This window comes from Neofelis nebulosa, chromosome 8 (assembly GCF_028018385.1).
Source record: "Neofelis nebulosa isolate mNeoNeb1 chromosome 8, mNeoNeb1.pri, whole genome shotgun sequence".
Lineage (NCBI taxonomy): Eukaryota > Metazoa > Chordata > Mammalia > Carnivora > Felidae > Neofelis > Neofelis nebulosa.
In genome coordinates this window covers 97,262,655-97,280,873 of record NC_080789.1, presented here as the reverse complement: position 1 = coordinate 97,280,873, position 18,219 = coordinate 97,262,655, and the positions used below count along the sequence as shown (strand labels likewise).

Genomic DNA, 18,219 nt, shown 5'->3' with positions numbered 1-18,219 from the left:
TAATAAATATAATAGATATTATCCAACAGTATCGATAATCATTTTGAATGTTAATCATCTAAATGTACCACCTAAAAGATAGAGACTGTTAGATTAGATTTAAAAAACCTAAAATATGTTTGTCTAAAAAAAAAAAAAAACCACTTTAAATATAAAGACACATATAGATTAAATGTAAGTGAATAGAGAAAAATATACCAAGCTAACACTAATCCAAAGAAAACAGAAATAGCCGTACTGAAGTCTGGTCTGTTTTCAAAGCAAGGAAAGTTATCAGGAAGATCATTAAATAATGATAAAGGGGTCAGTCTCCAAAGAGACATAATAATCCTTAACACTTTAATGCCCAAAAATAGAGCATCAAACTACACGAGGCAAATGCTGATAGACCTGCGAGGAGAAACAGATGGATGAATACACAATAATAGTTCGATACTCCAACAGTCTTCAGTAAAGATGGACCAATCTAGAAGGCATAAAATCTGTGAGGACATAGTTGAACTCAATAACACCATCGATCAACAGGATATAATTGAAATATATAGACTCTTCATCGAACAACAGTAGGTTATACATTTTTCTCAAGCTCACCTGGAATATTCATCAAAATAGACCACCCTCTGGGCCACAAAGTGCACCTTCACAATCTAAAGAATAGAAGTCATACAATATCTGCCTTCAGACCAGAATGGGATTAATAGTCAATAAGAGAAAGATAACTGGAAAATCCCCAAAGAGGGAGATTAAACAACACATTTCTAAATGTGTCTAAAGCTCAAAGAAATAATCTCAAGAGAAATTTAAAATACTTTGAACTAAATAAAAATGAAAACACAACTTTTCAAAATTTAAGGGATGCAGGGAAAGCAGAGCGTAGAGGGAAATGTATAGCATTGAATGCATATATTAGAAAAGAAGAAAGATCTAAAATTGATCAACTAAGCCTCCACCTGAGGAAATGAGAAAAAGAAGAACAAATTCAATCCTATAAACAAAAGAAAAGAAATAATAAGACTTTGATCAGAAAATGATGAAATTTAAAACAGGAAATCAGTGGGCAAATATCAATAAAACAAAAAGCTGCTTCTTTGAACGGTCAATAAAGTTGATAAGCTTCTTAAACTAACAAAGAAAAGAAAGCAAAGACACAAATTACTAATATCACAAATTAGAGGGACATCACTACTAATCCCATAAAGGTTTTTAAGCAAAATCAAATCTGAAGAGTAGAGAATTTGTTTTTAGTTAGCATTGCTACAAGTTATGATTTGGTTTTTAGATGAATCAAAGTACCCACAGTTAAGACACAGGACTCAAACTTATTATACCCACATTCTGTTCTATATAAAATTATATATGAATTACCAGGAAAATTTCCAAGGCACACTTAATATGAAAACAATTAATCTATTGACAAATATTTATAACTGTTCTGATATTACCAGGGCTCTATGGGGATGCTCTTAGTACCAGGATGGACTTGTTCTGAGAAGGTCTCAGAACAAGAAGGTCTCCAGACATCAACAGTTCTACCATTCAACTCAGTTCTGACATTATTTACTGGGAGATAGCATCAGACTCCACAGGTTAAGGGCTCAGTCCTGCATGACTGCGCCCCTCTGCCCCCATTTCAGATGCCAGTCACTAACTCAGGCTGTTACCTGTACCTCTGAACTAACTATAAATCGGAGATCCCTCTTTGGGTTTGCTTAATTTCCTAAGCAGCTCACAGAACTCAGAGAAACATTTTACTTACTACATTATCAATTTATTATAAAAGGATATGCCTCAGAAACAGCCAGACGGAAGAGATGCATAGGGCAAGATAGGGCAAGGTATGCAGGAAAAGGTGCAAGCTTCTGGAACCTCTCCAAGCCTGCCACTCCCCCTGAACCTCCAGGTGTTTGCCAAACTCTGAATCCTGTCCTTTTCAGGTACAGAAGAGTGATTAACACATGGGAATGCTTCCTACATTATTTGACAAGGTCAAATATATTAGGTCATAATTTAAACTGTCCTTTTTTCATTGGGAATTAAGAACATTCATAGATTCAGGGCATCTGGGTGGCTCAGGCAGTTAAGCATCCAACTCTTGATTTCAGCTCAGGTCATAACCTTACCATCGTGAGATGAAGCCCCGCATCGGGCTCCAGGCTGAGTGTGGAGGCTGCTTGGGATTCTCTCTCTCTGCCCCTCCCCATGCTCAAAAATTAATAAATAAATATTAAGAAAAGCTAAAAAAAAAAAAAAAAGAAGAAGAACATTAAGAGATTCAAGGGACCTTGATGGTGGAACATTTCTTGGTTGGTAAACAAAAATTCCACTCAAACATCATTTACAATTATAGTATTAATATAAGTGCTATGAAATTTTTTTTCTGTTTGCAACATATCTTTATTCTTTTTCTTTTAATATATGAAATTATTGTCAAATTGGTTTCTATACAACACCCAGTGCTCATCTCAAAAGATGCCCTCTTCAATACCCATCACCCACCCTCCCCTTCCTCCCACCCAAAATTTTATTAATAACAACAAGAATTCTATGAACTATGCCAGTATCCAGAAATACCTGTTTTGGTTAGATGCTAAAATTTTTGATAAAACACAAACTGTAGCATAATACTATGCCTATTTATTTTTTCTAGTAAGTGTGTGGGAGAAGAGGGGGAATATAAGATAATTATTTCATTTAGCTTTCTTGCAAAAATGTTGGAAAACAAAAATGTATTTGCTTGTGGGGCTCCTGGGTGGCTCAGTTGGTTAAGCATCGGACCTCAGCTCAGGTCACCATCTCACAGTCTGTGAGTTCAAGCCCTTCATGGGGCTCTGTGCTGACAGCTCAGAGCCTGGAGCCTGCTTCGGATTCTGTGTCTCCTTCCCTCTCTCCCCCTCCGCCGCTTGTGCTCTGTCTCTTTCTCTCAAATATAAATAAATATTTTTTTAAGTTTTAATAAAAGTTTAAAAAAATGTATTTGCTGGAGTCTGCATAAGGAAACACTAGATACACAAAACTATGAAAAGTAATTATTTCTGGAGGGGTTTCAGGTTGGGTTTATTTGAATTTGCACTGAAGATGTACTTCCAAAAATATAAAAGTACTGTAATATAATTTAAGATAAATATGTCTTTTGGTCTTTCATCCATGGTTCTTGGCACACAGTTCCCAAAACTCTTGGAATTTCCTAAGTGATAAGAGCAGCGGAGGCATCTTTCATTATAATTCATCGTCTCTCGTCCTCAGTTCCTGAAATTGCTTCAGAACCATAAAGGTGAAATGGGTCCACATCTAGGAAGAGTTGAAATGATACTCAGTGACACAGTATAGATACGAAAGGAAGAATCCGGTGAATCAAGGAAGATCACACAGACTTCTTGCCGCCTTCTCTCACAGGCCGACCTGTGTAGCTGAAAGTGCCTTTCCTTTCAGATAATGCTTCAAGTGCCAAAGAATCCCCAAGAAGAATTTCCTCCGTTGGCTGTTTCCAAAAATCACGACGTGAGCGACCTGAAAGTTATAGAATTCTTATCATGTAACCAAACATCCAAACCAAGCCAGCTTGTTCTGTAACCAAAAATACTCCTACAAGTGTCATGAAAAAGGTAAATTGATGCAGCGCAAAGAACACAAGAAATTAAAACACAGTTGTTATCACTCTGAAATAGGCCTCCATGCTGGAGCCTCTGGAATCCCTGATGAGTTAAATGTGCTTCATGTATTTCCACAAGGAACAAGCAGCAGAAAAAAAGAAAATCAAGGAAAGGGAGACAGGACAGAGGAACCTGTCGGGGCCAAAGCAGGCCACCCCACAATGTGCCACTTTGGCATACTAATTATTTAAATAAAAGTTACTTGGGGGCGCCTGGGTGGCTCAGTTGGTTGAGAGGCCAACTCTTGATTTTGGCTCATAGTCTCCCATGATCTCACGGTCTGTGGGTTTGAAACCTGCATCTGGCTCTGTGCTGACAGTGTGGAGCCTGCTTGGGGTTCTCTTTCTCTCTCTCTGCCCCTCCCTCACTCACAAGTGCACCCACAGTCTCTCTCTCTCTCTCTCTCTCTCTCTCTGTTATTGTTTTCGGAGATGATATCAGAAGACATCAAAACTATGTAGCAAAGGGAAGCTCATGAACAGGAAGGTTGTAGATACCAGCAGAAGCATGAAAACGACCTCATTAATGCTCCATTTTAGCCAAAGGGAAAGTGAATCAGAGAAATAGGCATTCAGGAAGGAAAAAAAAAAAAGACATCAGGACAAGTAGCAAAACAAGTGTTCAAGAGGTTGGGTAGTATCCAGATACTAGTTAGGACATGGCTTCTTTCCATAGTATCAGGGAGTTTCCCATACAACGGCACTGAACACAAATTGACAACTGTTAGCCACAACCGACTAATCCTAGCAAAGTCCGAACTAAGAAGTTTATAAACGCAACCAAGCATAACTTCTGGTTTCTAAGCCAGAAAATGTTACTTGCGAGTCCAATGAATCCAATTCCTTAAAATACCCATTATGTCCCACTTGTTACACCCATGGGAACTTTCTCCAATGTATTCAACATGGCTGCAAATGGAAGACTCTAATCTGCAGTTTGTTGACTGATACCCATATGATTTACTAGATAACGGTACGGAGTTTATGTTTAATTAGGCAATAGTATCCTATTTGTTTTTTACCGTGGCTCTTTTTTGCTATGCAGCCTAGTAACGTGCAATGCAGCTGTGGAATCACTCTCTGTAACAGCCATTGAACATTTCCAACCAGCTCTGCTGAGGACTTCCAGTCTTGGTCCAGATGTCAGCCAGAAACTGTAAATAGCCTGTGTAGAGAGATGGTTGAAAGACCAGGTTCTCATTTGCTAATATGTAAATAAAGGCACGGATTAACTTTCACTCTTTTGAATAAAAATCCCTCTCCTCTTTCAAGGAGCTGCTTCCTTTGGTTTGCAAGTCTAAATTGTGAAATAGGTACCTCCGTCAAATGACAAAAATTCAACCGAGTGAGTAAAACTTAAAAATTGAATTGGCTTTATTAATCAATTCATGAATCAAACAGCATCCCACCTAGCAAGTAGCGGGGAGCTCCAAAGGGTTACAAAAAAGGAAATGTTTTTAAAGGTAGAGAGGAAGTGGAAAAAAGGAAGATTTTAACAAAGATCCATTGTTTTAGGCAAGGTCACCCTCCTAAGGGGAATGGAAGGGCGCTATCAGTAAACTTCCTAGGGCTGATCAGGAGATTCCATTTTGATTGGTTAAAGGTTTTAGGGTGGGTTGAAACTACAGTTAGGTTAGGTATTAAGTCTTGGTTTATTGACTTGGGACCTTAACCCAAGTGACATACCATTTTGGACCTGTGGTTTTCTTTTTAATACCCCCAACACTAATTTTCACCACGTTAAAATACCTCCACATGCAGGTAAAGCTAGCAATCCCTACATTTCTGATTACTATACACTCATCGTGCAGGTCACTGCATTACAGAGTAAAACACAGGTTGTGTAATTTTCAGAAAACTTGGCAAGCAACATAGAAATCTAACCTTGGTATCATAATTCCCAAGGAAACGTAGGCCTTTCCGGTCATCTCTTGGAATGAAACACACATACTCCAAACTATACATGCCCAAACTGAACTTCTCTAATTTCTTCAAAAGCCTTCTTTTTTTTTTTTAATTTTTTTTTTTTAACGTTTATTTATTTTTGAGACAAAGAGAAACAGAGCATGAACGGAGGAGGGTCAGAGAGAAAGGGAGACACAGAATCAGAGGCAGGCTCCAGGCTCTGAGCCATCAGCACAGAGCCTGACGCAGGGCTTGAACTCACGAACCGCGAGATCATGACCTGAGCTGAAGTCGGCTGCTTAACTGACTGAGCCACCCAGGCACCCCTCTTCAAAAGCCTTCTTGAGAGTGTAGAAGAATCTTCAATTTTTTTTTATCCTTGAGCGAGTAGGGGGACAAGGGAAAAAAGGGGAAATGTTCGCTAAAGCATGGAAATTTTTCCGGAGGATATGAAGATTACTGCATCTTGGCACAAATGCTTAAAATGTATATCTATCTTTAGGATTATCTATTGTGTATATTTCTGCTTTAAGTACAAAACACCTGAGGGATATCTGTTCTGATCATTTGAATTCAACAAGAAAAAATAATTTGATTTATTAATGTCTTCAATGCGGTTGAACCCAAAGTAGTTAGATATCATTCCCACCCCCCACTTTTCTGACTGGGTCTTTCAAGAAAACTAATAGTAGAAAGATTCAAATAATGACATAACTAACCCAAGGGAGGAGATCCTGCCCTGGGGACAGGGACGTGTAAATATAGTCGTGCAAAGAAGATGCTAGTTAGTTAGCTAGTTTGCTAGTTGGAGGATGCTCTGGGACTAATTGAACCTTAGCACTTCACCTTCTAAACACAGACAAATCTACCATAAAGGAGGGCCCACCAACAATCTACACATGGTCCAAGGAGAGTTTCACCATCCTGTTTGTTGGTACCAAAATACGTTCGAAGGAACGTATTTCATGCCCTGAGGACCAGGGATGAAATAAGAGTTTAGGGGATTAATGACACCTCTTTTTCTCCCTCCACCCTCCAGTGTACCCAAAATAAATCTCTTTCTCTATTCTATTGTTTTATGTTGGATTAGTCATTCCATAGACTAGGGAGAATTCACAAAGGCTAGTTCTTAATTTCTCAGACAAATCCAATATCAGTTCTGCAATTATGGCTCCTAGTCCTTTGCAGATCATCTAGTCACAGAAGCCGGAAATCTATGCCAAGCTGAGTTCACTGTTACTCGCTACCAAAACCAGTTAATTTCATGCTCTTAATAGCTCTCAAATCTATCCTTTTTCGCCAAGCCTGTGGCAACTATCTTAGTTCAGACTCTCATCATTTTTGCCACAGCCTGGAAGAATAGTCTCCTTATCATTCACTCGACTTACAGTCTTATCCGTTTATAGCAATCCTTTCCTTCAAGTGTGTATATGGTCTTCTTTAGCGAAAACCTGACCGCTATTTTCAGGATAAAGTCCAAATGCATCCATACTTTCATGCTTTATTCCTGGCACTCATCCCTCTTCTGACTCTTGCAAATATTGTTTTAGATACAGTTGCTTCTAGAAAAATGTCCCTCTTGAGGTGCCTGGTTGGCTCAGTTGGTTGAGCGTCCCACTTTGGCTCAGGTCATGATCTCACAGTTCGTGAGTTCCAGCTCCGCGTGGGGCTCTGTGCAGATGAGCCTGGAGCCTGCTTCGGATTCTGTGTCTCCCTCTCTCTCTCTGCCCCTCCCCCACTCGGTCTCTCTCTCTCTCTCTCTCTCTCTTTCTCAAAAATAAACATACATTAAAAAAAAAGAAATTGACTTTTCAAAAAATCATCCTCTTCATCTAAAATTGGATTTGGTGCCTTTTTTTTTTTTTCCATCCTGTATCTCTCTAATTATAGTATATTTTGTGCTTTATTATTACTGTTTTGTGGGCTGTCATTTTTTGTATAGAAGCAAAATTCTGATGTTTCACTGTCAAAATCCTCTCAGTAAATGCAAAACCTGACAAGTAGTAAACAATAAAATTTGCTGGATTAGAATAAACACAATCATAGAAAGTTTTAGACATATATAAAAGTAGATAAAAATTAAAATACCAATCATGTGTTAATATTTATACTGATTTCCTTCCACTATTTTAATATTTAGCTACTCATGAGTTATCATTATACACAATTATAATCATACTATTTTTGTAATGCTGAGGTCTACTTTTTAATTACTAGCTTTAGAAGCTAAGGCCTTTTATGAGTTTTATAAATTGTCCACAACAATTATTCTAAGAGCCTACTAACGTTACATCAGGACCTGTAACACTTTTATTTCAAGTAATCCCTTATTATGAGGGTACTTTTATCTCCTTCTTGTTCTACTTTATTTTCTCTGTTATGTACAGTACGGCAATGTTTATCTAAGTATATGTAAATATTACTCTTAGATGAAACTTCAGCCCGTGAGATTATGATTTTAAATGTATAAGCATTTTTACATTCTCTGATGCATATTTTCTTTTCTTTTTAAATCTTTATTTTGAGAGAGACACACAGAGAGAAAGAGAGAGAAAACACAAGCAGGGGAGGGGCAGAGAGAGAGGGACAGAGAGAATCCCACACAGGCTCCGCTGGCCCGATGTGCTGAGCCCAATGCCGGGCTCAAACTCTGGAAGTGTGAGATCATGACCTGAGCCTAAATCAAGAGTCGATGGATACTTAACCGCCTGAGCCACCCAGGCGCCCCTGATGCATGTTTTTCAATCCAAATTGTTATTGGCCTGTGCAAAGTTACTACCATTAGTTAATAAAAAATACTTAATTTGGGAAGTGGAACATGGTGTTTTTCCATCGTGAAGTATCTGTTCATATTCATAACTTGTTTATTTGAGGAGTGTTAGTGATTTTCTTATGTATTTTCACCAATTCTTTTTATGTTGGAGTTGCAAGCACATTTCCTGTTTCCTATAAAAATGAATGAATGAATGAATGAATGAATCTCAGTTATCATTTGCTTTTTAACTTACTTTAGAAGTTATTAATTCATATTCAAAAATTCATTCATAGTCACCAATGGAATATTGATCAACATCTATACTCTTCTCCTTCCAGACAGAAAATCTTTAATATCTCTTTACTTCCAAACTCTTTCCCCCACGATTTCCACTATTGTGATAACTTGGAACTTAGTTCCAGGTAAATACTATTTTGCCTTTCTTTATTAGCTCATCAAACTGCACAGATCTATTAACAACAGCTTTCTAAACAAAAGTTTTATTTTTCTCATCTCAAGTACAATACAGTACAAAAAAATCATATTTAAAATTAGCTGGGACACTTAAAAGAGACTTAGGAATAGAGTCAATAAAAAAAAAAAAAAAAAAAGCAGAACACCTAAAAGGAAAGAATAACTGTGAAATGTTATTAAATAACCTAAAAGAGGGTTTATGGAAACTAATTTGGATGTTATATTCTTAGAAGGAAATGCAGGGTTGCCTGGGTGGCTTGGTCGGTTAAGTGTCCGACTTCAGCTCAGGTCACAATCTCATGAGCTCTCAAGTTTGAGCCCCATGCCAGGCTCTCTCCTGGCAGTGCAGAGCCCTCTTTGGATCCTCTGTCCCCCTCTCTCTCTCCCCTCCCCAGCTTCTGCCCACTCTCTCTCTCTCTCTGTCTCCAAAATAATAAACATTTTTTTAAAAGAGAAGGAAATTCAATATGTTTTAGAGAAATCTATAAGTTCAGTGCAAGTCTAGTAAGAATCCCAACAGTATATTTTATGGGATTTGAGAAGTTGATGCTGAAAATCCCTTAGAAGAGTAAATGTTGCAGAATAGATAAGAAACTGAAGAAGAATGAGAGGCCACACATTGGCAGACTGATCTGACAGTGACTGTTTAAAAAATAAATTTGAACATAATTATGAGGAACACATACAAAAGTTCATCACGGTTAGCTCTAACTACCAATGTCTTCACACATTTATACCATTCCTGGCCGCTGTGGACATTGGAGTTTGCTACCTTTACATAAAGGTACATTACTTAAAAGTTTATTGGCCGTCCATTCAAACTAGTCAGATTCCCTACCTCACAAAGTATATGAAAGTAACTAGGAGTTCGACTGAAGATATAACAGTTAAAAAACATGCATACAAGACAAAAAAAAAACAAAAAACAAAAAAACTAACAAAAAAAAAACCAAACAAATTAGGGAGATATTTTTTAAAAATTGAATGTGAAAGGGGTGTCTGGGTGGCTCAGTCGGTTAAGCGGCCGACTTCGGCTCAGGTCATGATCTCGTGGTCTGTGAGTTTGAGCCCCACGTCGGGCTCTGTGCTGACGGCTCAGAGCCTGGAGCCTGTTTCAGATTCTGTGTCTCCCTCCCTCTCTGACCTTCCCCCATTCATGCTCTGTCTCTCTCTGTCTCAAAAATGAATAAACGTTAAAAAAAAAATTAAAAAAAAAATTGAATGTGAAAGTCCTCTTATGAGCTGAATTCAAAATTCCAGAACTGGGGAGGTTGGTAGGGAATGAATGAAATAGAGGATTAAGAGGACACTTAGGGTGATGAGCACTGAATAATGTATAGAAATACTGAATCATTATATTGTACACCTGAAACGAATATAACACTGCATATTAATTATACTCAATTAAGAAAAATATAAAGAACAAAATCTCAGAACCATAAAAGAAACAAGGGAGAAATTTAGCACATAGGACGGTAAAATAATTCCACGAAAAATAATACCATATGCAAAATTTTTAAAAAGAAATAACTTATTGGAAAATATTTGCAACATTTGTGACACACAGAGATAATATTCATAATTAATAAGGGAGTCTTATGGGTTCATAAGAAACAGTTAAATAGTCTTGTTAGAAAAGGGATAAGGTTTATGACAAGACCAATAACTAAATCAAGAAAAATTGTGCAGTATCTCAGTTTCTTTCAAGTTGTAAAGGACGCCATTTTCCCCAAAACAAGCAGTCCATTTGCCCCCACAAAAATTCTGCAAAGTCATAGCTCCACTTCCTTGTCCAACATAATTACCAGACCCAGGGTCTCCTACCCATGATGCTCTGGTCTTTAGGCAACTGGTGACTTTAACTTGGAGTGAGAAAATTGACTTTAGTTCCCTCTACCTACCAAGGCATATCCTAGATTAAGGGCATAAAATCAAATGTGCTGGATGGGAACACAAAGGTGTAATGTTGCTGAAGGTTCTAAGTGTGGAAAATTAGAGACACAATAGTTGAAAGTATAAGTATATTAGTCAAGACAAGAAACAAAACAAAAACAAACACACAAAAAACAACAATGAAAATCACATACTTGAGCTAAATCTTGCCCACTGATTTCACCCGCACGTATAGATATTAAACATTCACATTGAGGCAAATCAAACCAATGAAAGAGAAATACTAGCTTGAACACACAAAAGAACAAACCTTCAAGAAAATGCAGGGAATGCAAAGGACACAGAATACTAAATCAATATAACACCCAGCACTGTTGGTAGATCAGAGGAATTTGATAGGCTTTCATAACTATATATTGATAATATTATCGCATAGTAAAATGGCAAACAGAATCCTTGGAACTTAAAATCACATCTGTCTCTTTAATTATTAGTATAGTCGTGCTGAATTAGAGAAGAGACTCTTCTGAATATCAAATTAGTGAGCTGGAAGTTCCAGCCTAATAATTTGTGTAAAATGTTTCAGAAGAAATAAGAAAGAAAAATTCTGACAGGATATTTGTCCTGATGAGGACACTTGTAAAATAATAATATAATATAAAGGTCTATCTGCTGGTATTTTAAAAATACAAGAAGATAAATGAGAAGAAATAATCAAATAATGGGGGAAAACTCTTAGCCAAATAAAACTCTGGATTGAAAGGGTATTCCAAGGGCTAAACTGAGGACATTCTTGAGGCTTTAATAGAAAGAGAACACCCATAATTATAGCAATAATAAAAATTAAAAAAAAAAACAAATAAGCAAACTCCACAGCTAGATATATTGGAGAAAGTTATAGATTGGAACAATAAAGATCAATGCTTCAAACTTTCAAATGCTGTTTGATTCGTATACCACAGGAAAAATTACAATTCTCAGGATCAAACTCCTAACTTAGGCTGCTACAAAAGACATCCACAGTCTCTCAACCAGTTTCTAGCTACTGTTTCAGACATTATATCTGTATTGGAGTAACATAGCATATGCAATTATTCATCTATCAATGCTTTTGATTTTTGTTTTTTGTTTTTTGTTTTGCTGAGCACCGTAATAAAGTGTAACTGTGACTATAATAGCTTTTTCTGAGGTCCCTGAGCATTCTGAGTCATTAAACATAAGGGTGGCCTTGGGGACCCCTGACATAGATGCCTACAAAAAAATGAGTCTGCATTAAAATATCTGGTATGATTGACAGCTTTCTTTAGCCAAAAGAGAACCCGAGGGGGACACTGGCTGTTTAACTTTGTTGCAATCATAAAGAAACCAAAAGCGGCAGGAATGCTGGGGAGAAGAACAAGAATCAGCAATGAAACAACCTTTCCCACATCAGGTGTTCAGGCTTGAATAGGACCTGAAAAAGGTAAGTAAGAAAAGTTTGATATTAAATGACAGATTTAAACTTTGGTTTTGGTCTGGATTGGACGCGACGTATGCGTGAGTGACTATAGCTGCTGTAGGATCTGCCTAAGGTTTTATCCTGGCAAAAGAAGAACTCAACAAAATAGGGTTGTAGGGGCCATGGGGGAAAGAATAAATTTGCTTTCTGCTTTCATGCTACTGAAGTCCAACTTTTTGAAAATAAGGTGCATTTATATCTCACCTAGACAAAGCTTTTCAAATATTCTACCCTCTTAAAATGTAGGCATCCCATACCTAAATTAAACTGCCCAAGGAAGGAACCAAAAGCAAGTGATCACTTATTATGCTAAGTAAAATAAGTCAGGCAGAGAAAGACAAATACTGTATGTTAGTTATATGTGGAATCTAAAAAAGATGAACATGCGAAAAGAGGGGCTGGGGTTGAGGATACTGGGGAGATGTTGTTTAGGAGTACAAAGTTACAGCTAGTAGATAAATAAGTTCTGGAAGTCTAATGTACGACATAGTGATTATAGCCAACAGCATAATTTATAAACTTCAAATTTGCTAAGAGAGTAGATCTGAATTGCTCTCAACACACCAAAAAGAACTGATAATTATGTAGCATGATAGAGGTGTTAGCTAATGCCACAGTGGTAATCATATTGCAATATATAAATGTATCCAACCAACACTTTGTATACCTCAGACTTACACATGTCAGTTACATGTCAGTTACATCTCCATTTAAAAAAACAATCAGTTCTACCCTATTCTTTTTCTATGATATATTCTATAGGCCTTTAAAACAACTTATTTTTTAAAAAAATAAATACGTTTTTTCTCATACACCAATGGAAAGTCAAACAGCAAACTTAAATCCTGTTGCTTAAAAACTAGAGCATCTATGAGAGAGAAAGGTGAAATAAATAAAATAAATTTTTATTTACTGGGGGTTGGGGGCAGCAAGCAACCTCTGTCAAAACATGAGATTCCTTATAACCCAGAATTAATGAGTAATAATTGGTACCGAAACTGGCACTATACCTGGGGAATAAGAAAAATATAAAACTATTCTGCATTGTGTTTTCTGTATTTTTTTTTTCATACAAAATAACCTCTATAGTACCCTAGACTTTGAGTCTTGTATTTTGGGGGGGTAAGAGGCACCAAGCTATTTTATTTGAATGAACAGTACAAATGAAAGAAGTTTTAAAAAAATACGGAGTGCTTCGTGAATGTGTGGATCAACCTTGGGTAGGGGCCATGCTAATCTCTGTATCATTCCAATTTCTAGTAAATGTGCTGCCCAAGTGAACACACCTTGTATTTTCTAAGCCTTGTGTTTTTCCCTCTTATTCATTTATTTGTTTGAAACCACCTTTGCCATATATTTTTAAAAATTTTTAACGTTTTATTTACTTTTGAGAGACAGAGAGAGATAGAGCATAAGCAGGAGCGGGGAAGAGAGTGAGGGAGACATGGAATCTGAAGCAGGCTTGGGGTCCGAGCTGTCAGCACAGAGCCTGACGTGGGACTCAAACCCATGGACCATGAGATCATGACCTGAGCTGAAGTCAGACGCTTAACGACTGAGACACTCAGGTGCCCCCAACTTTGGCATATGTTTAAGAAATAGTAGGGTTCTCATGGGCTCTCCAACAGGACTTCTAGGCACATGCTGTGGCTGCATCACCAAAACTTCATCATGTCAGTTCATTCTATGTTCATCCTTTCCCAAATACCACTTTAAGTCATGGTTAGCCACCAGCCACAGGTAATAAGGTTTTAGGATGTCCAAATATTCATTTCATGAATTCTGGGGGTTTTCTGTCTCTGAGACTTGCTACACTTAATTTTGTACAGTTGTAATCTAGCCACAAGTAAATTTCTGTCTTCCCGAGTCTTTTCTTGTCTCTCATCAAATTCCCATTGCCTTGGTGATATATTCTAATTTTACAATTAATTACATCATCACTATTCTGATGGACACACAGCAAAATCTTTTTCTTTTAACTTATTCGAGGCAGATGTTTTCAGTAAGATTCAATGACCTTGTCGCAAAACAGAATAAAGGAAGTGGAGAGGAAGGAAACGTACATGGAGTTCTATTCATTATCTTCACTCTTGACAAAATCGCAGTCATTTCAGGCATGTTTTATGGGTGTGTGGGTTTCCTTAGATGCAGGCACTTCAGCTTCTTCAGGACACAGAGAGAAGCCTGTTTCAATTTGCTGGTCCATAAAATCAGAAGAAATGTATGGCCAGATGGATATAAAAATACTAGTGTATTAGCAAAAATCTTTGCCACCAAACTATCTAGGATGACATAGGCCAAATTCATCATAATAGTGCTCAAATAGTACATAAAGAAGAAGAGTAGGAATGAAATCATAGACTTCATGGCTCTCACGTGAACTTTTGTGATAGGATCCCCACCTGTGTCCTTCACCTGCCTGGTGTGGCTCCATAAGGAACGGATCAAAAGGACAAAGGAAGCCAGAGACACTGCAAAGGGGATGATTAACATTATGTTCAGGAGCATATGAGACAAAAATAACTCATATGTTCTCATTGTGAAACTCACTGTCCGATTTCTTTCCGCGTTTACCTGGTTTTTGATCAGACTCATAAACACTGTATCCTTAAAGGGAAGAGACAAGCAGAAAGAGAAGACTGCAGCCAGTACAATAATGAGAAGCACTTTGTGAATTCTCCATTTTATCCAGAGGAAAATAGGGTTGGAAAAGTTGGCTATCTTGAAGAAATAGAAGACACTGAGGCAGGTGGTACAGGTTGTGCAGAAATAATTGGATCCTGTCCAGAGGATTTCAAAACTTATTAGTTGATTATTCTTGTTCCATATTTCTTCACAAGGTACATCTACACCTATGCCTAAAATTATTATGCACAACAGAACTATTCTGGAAATAGCTAGGCAGGTACTAATAAAGTCAATTACGAAGAATTTCCAGTTCCTGATCCAGTCAATACAGTTAACCAATATAATGAATCCATTTCCCAGAATCCCCATTATGAATTCTCCAGCAAACAGTATCATAAATACATTCTTCAATATGCTTGCCATGCCCGCTGATAGTCAAGCTTCAATACTCCTCTGATTTGTGAATTAAGTGTTATGGATTTATGGATCCAAAGCTTTAACGTTCAATAAGTTTCTTTTTCCTGTACTTTGATATCCGCTGGCAAAGAGAAGATTGCCTCCAGGATGCTCCCAAAGTCTTAGTCATCTTTTGGAAAACTACCTTTATTCCTCTCAAGATCCCAGCTACTGATTTTTCAAGGCAAATAGCATATTACCTGCTGCTGTCGCACTGCTTGTAATTTGTATGCAAAGCTATTCATTAAGATTTGAATCCTGGTTTGTTAAAACACAAACCAGAGCTTGATTTTTACATATTTTTTACAACATCTTTTTTTCTTTTAAGATTTAGACGTTTTTGATTCACTCACCTCACTTATGAGCTAGAAACCTGAAAACCCAATCTAAAAAATATGGTGACTCCGTCTGGGTGCTCTGAGAGGCAAGCAAATTACCAGGGGAAATGCCCCGATGGGAAACGAAGGAGTGAGCAGGAGAAGGTTGGGGGAGTTGTTCTACTATATGCAAGTCTGAGTTCTGTGGAAGGAGAAGGAAGGAAAGGAGGTAGACCTTGGGTAGCGGAGCTATCCTAAGAGAGGTTCAAGAAAATCGGTGGGAATTTGCAAGTCCATGGCGCCCATCAGACGTGGCCTGAGTCTCCCAGGAGTGGTCCTGCCATCGAATCTCTGCCCAGATCAATCGCGGGCGGCGAGCCGCTCATAGAAGGGGTTGGGGTGATGGGTTGCCGAGCACAGGGACATGAGCCTGCCAGCTGTTGGGGAAATAAAATTAAAAGCAAAATCTCCTGCTAACGCAGAAAACCTCTCTGCCAAGGAAGCAGAGAAAGAAAAGAGTTTCATTATCGGACAAAGCATTAAACCAGAATCTGATGCATCATCGCACAGGAAATTTACAAAAACAGAAAGAAATCTCACCCTTTTGTATAGTGCAAACAGATACAATCCGTTACATACATGTTCTCAAGGTAAACAATAACTAGTCCAGCAGTAGGAAAACTGGGCAGCACTATTTAATACGGGTGGTTTGTCCTAAATTTACCTGGTATTGGGTTGACCATCTGTGTCAGTTAATTGCCTTTATATACAAGGAAAAATAAATTCATATATTTATGACAGGAGGCAGTTTTGCAACGTGGAGTCAGGCACTAGCTGAAGTTAGACTCTGGTCCTCTCATCGAAACTGGGAGATGGGGTGCTTATTTCTAACAGGGAGAATTAAGACACTTGTTTTCATTTGTATTTGCCCTTAGGTAGCTGGTTAGGTTCCCCTGAGTCAGATTTTTTAGAGGCACATTTTCGTAACCACCACAGGCAGCAAGTATCTTAATTTACAAAGTTTACCTTCACCTACTCACCTCACCAATACATATTATGTATAAATTACTCAAAGTTTACGTAAATACAGAAAATCTGCTGTCCGAAGTTATACCAGGATTTCTTGGAGTCTAGGGCAGCTGTGAAACGTGGCTGCAAGTGCTTTAACTCTCTCCTTTGACTGAGATCTGGGGTCTGCCACCCCTCTCCTTGAAGCGGAGTGGGCTTGTGACTGCCTCGCCCAATATATTACAGTGGAAATGACATTATAGGAGCTTTCAGCTGTCCTAAAAAAAAAAAACCATGCAGTTTTCGCGTTAATCACTAGAACATTTTCTCTGAGAGTCCTGAGGGGTCTGTCAGAAGTTTGACAAATCTGAGACGAGTTTGTGGGGAGGAAACCCAACCCACATGAACAGGATACATGTAGGTAATCTGGTTAAACACTCAAACTGAGCCCAAATTTTTAATCACCCCACTGCAGTAACAGATCTGTGAGTGAAGAATCTGCTTGGCGATTCCAGCCTCTTGCATTTGAGCCACATTCAGCTGCTGGAGTCTTCTGAGGTTGAAGCCCCAGACATTTTGGAGCAGAGATAGGCTGTCCTGCTGTGTCCTGTCTAAATTCCTGACTCACAGCATCTGAGAGCATAATAAGATAGTTGTTGTTTTGTACCACTAAATTTTGGATATTTTATTATTTATTTATTTATATATTTTTTTCATGTTTATTTATTTTGGGAGAGAGAGACAGAGTGGGAGAGGGGCAGAGAGAGGGGGAGACCCAGAATCCGAAGCAGGCTCCAGGCTCCGAGCTGTCAGCACAGAGCCCGGTGCAGGGTTTGAACCCACGAACCGCGGGATCATGACCTGAGCTGGAGCCGGATGCTTAACCGACTGAGCCACACAGGTGCCCCAAGAATTTTGGATATTTTAAAGAGCAATATGTATCCAGAACAAAATGACTTAGCATATAGATAGAAAAAGTCTTTTATTTTTCCAGCTGCCCATCTGTCTCTTTCCCCCAACACAAATAACATAACTTTTGTGAGGCAAAATTACAATACTTAAAAGATAGGCAAAGGATTTGAACAGACTTTTCTACAAGGAAGACATACAAATGATCAATAGCACATGAGTAAATACTATACGTTACTTGTCATCAGGGAAATATAAATTCAAACCATAATGACCAGAATTCAAAAGTCAAGTAATAGCGAGTGTTGGCCAGAATGTGGAGAGATGAGAACCTCATATATTGATAGTCCTGCTGCTTTGGAACACAGTCTAGCAGTTCCTCAAGAGATTAAACACAGAGTTACCATGACCCAGGAATTCCATACCTAGGTATAAACCCAAGAGAAATAAAACACATGTTCACACAAACACTTGTGTATGAATTTAAAAAAAAAAATTTTTTTTCATGTCTATTTATTTTTGACAGAGAAAGACAAAGCATGAGCAGGGGAGGGTCAGGCAGAGAAGCACAACGAGAATCCCAAACAGTCTCTGTCCTGTCAACACCAAGCTTGATGCGGGCTCGAACCCACGAACTGTGAGATCATGACCTGAGCCGAAATCGAGAGTCAGATGCTGAACCGACTGAGCCACCCAGGCGCCCTTGTGTTATGAATTTTTATAGCAG

At 38.1% G+C, this 18,219-nt stretch overlaps 1 protein-coding gene and 1 non-coding gene across 2 annotated transcripts; both read right to left on the bottom strand.

Moving 5' to 3' along the window:
* Positions 1-13,353: 13,353 nt before the first annotated feature.
* LOC131484152 (U6 spliceosomal RNA) lies at positions 13,354-13,458 on the bottom strand. The gene has a single exon (XR_009248063.1). It is a non-coding gene; the product is annotated as a U6 spliceosomal RNA (small nuclear RNA).
* An 837-nt stretch (positions 13,459-14,295) lies between these two features.
* On the bottom strand, positions 14,296-15,225 carry LOC131484049 (taste receptor type 2 member 8-like). The gene has a single exon (XM_058682326.1). It carries the CDS (start codon positions 15,223-15,225, stop codon positions 14,296-14,298), a length of 930 nt encoding a protein of 309 aa, XP_058538309.1.
* Positions 15,226-18,219: the final 2,994 nt, after the last annotated feature.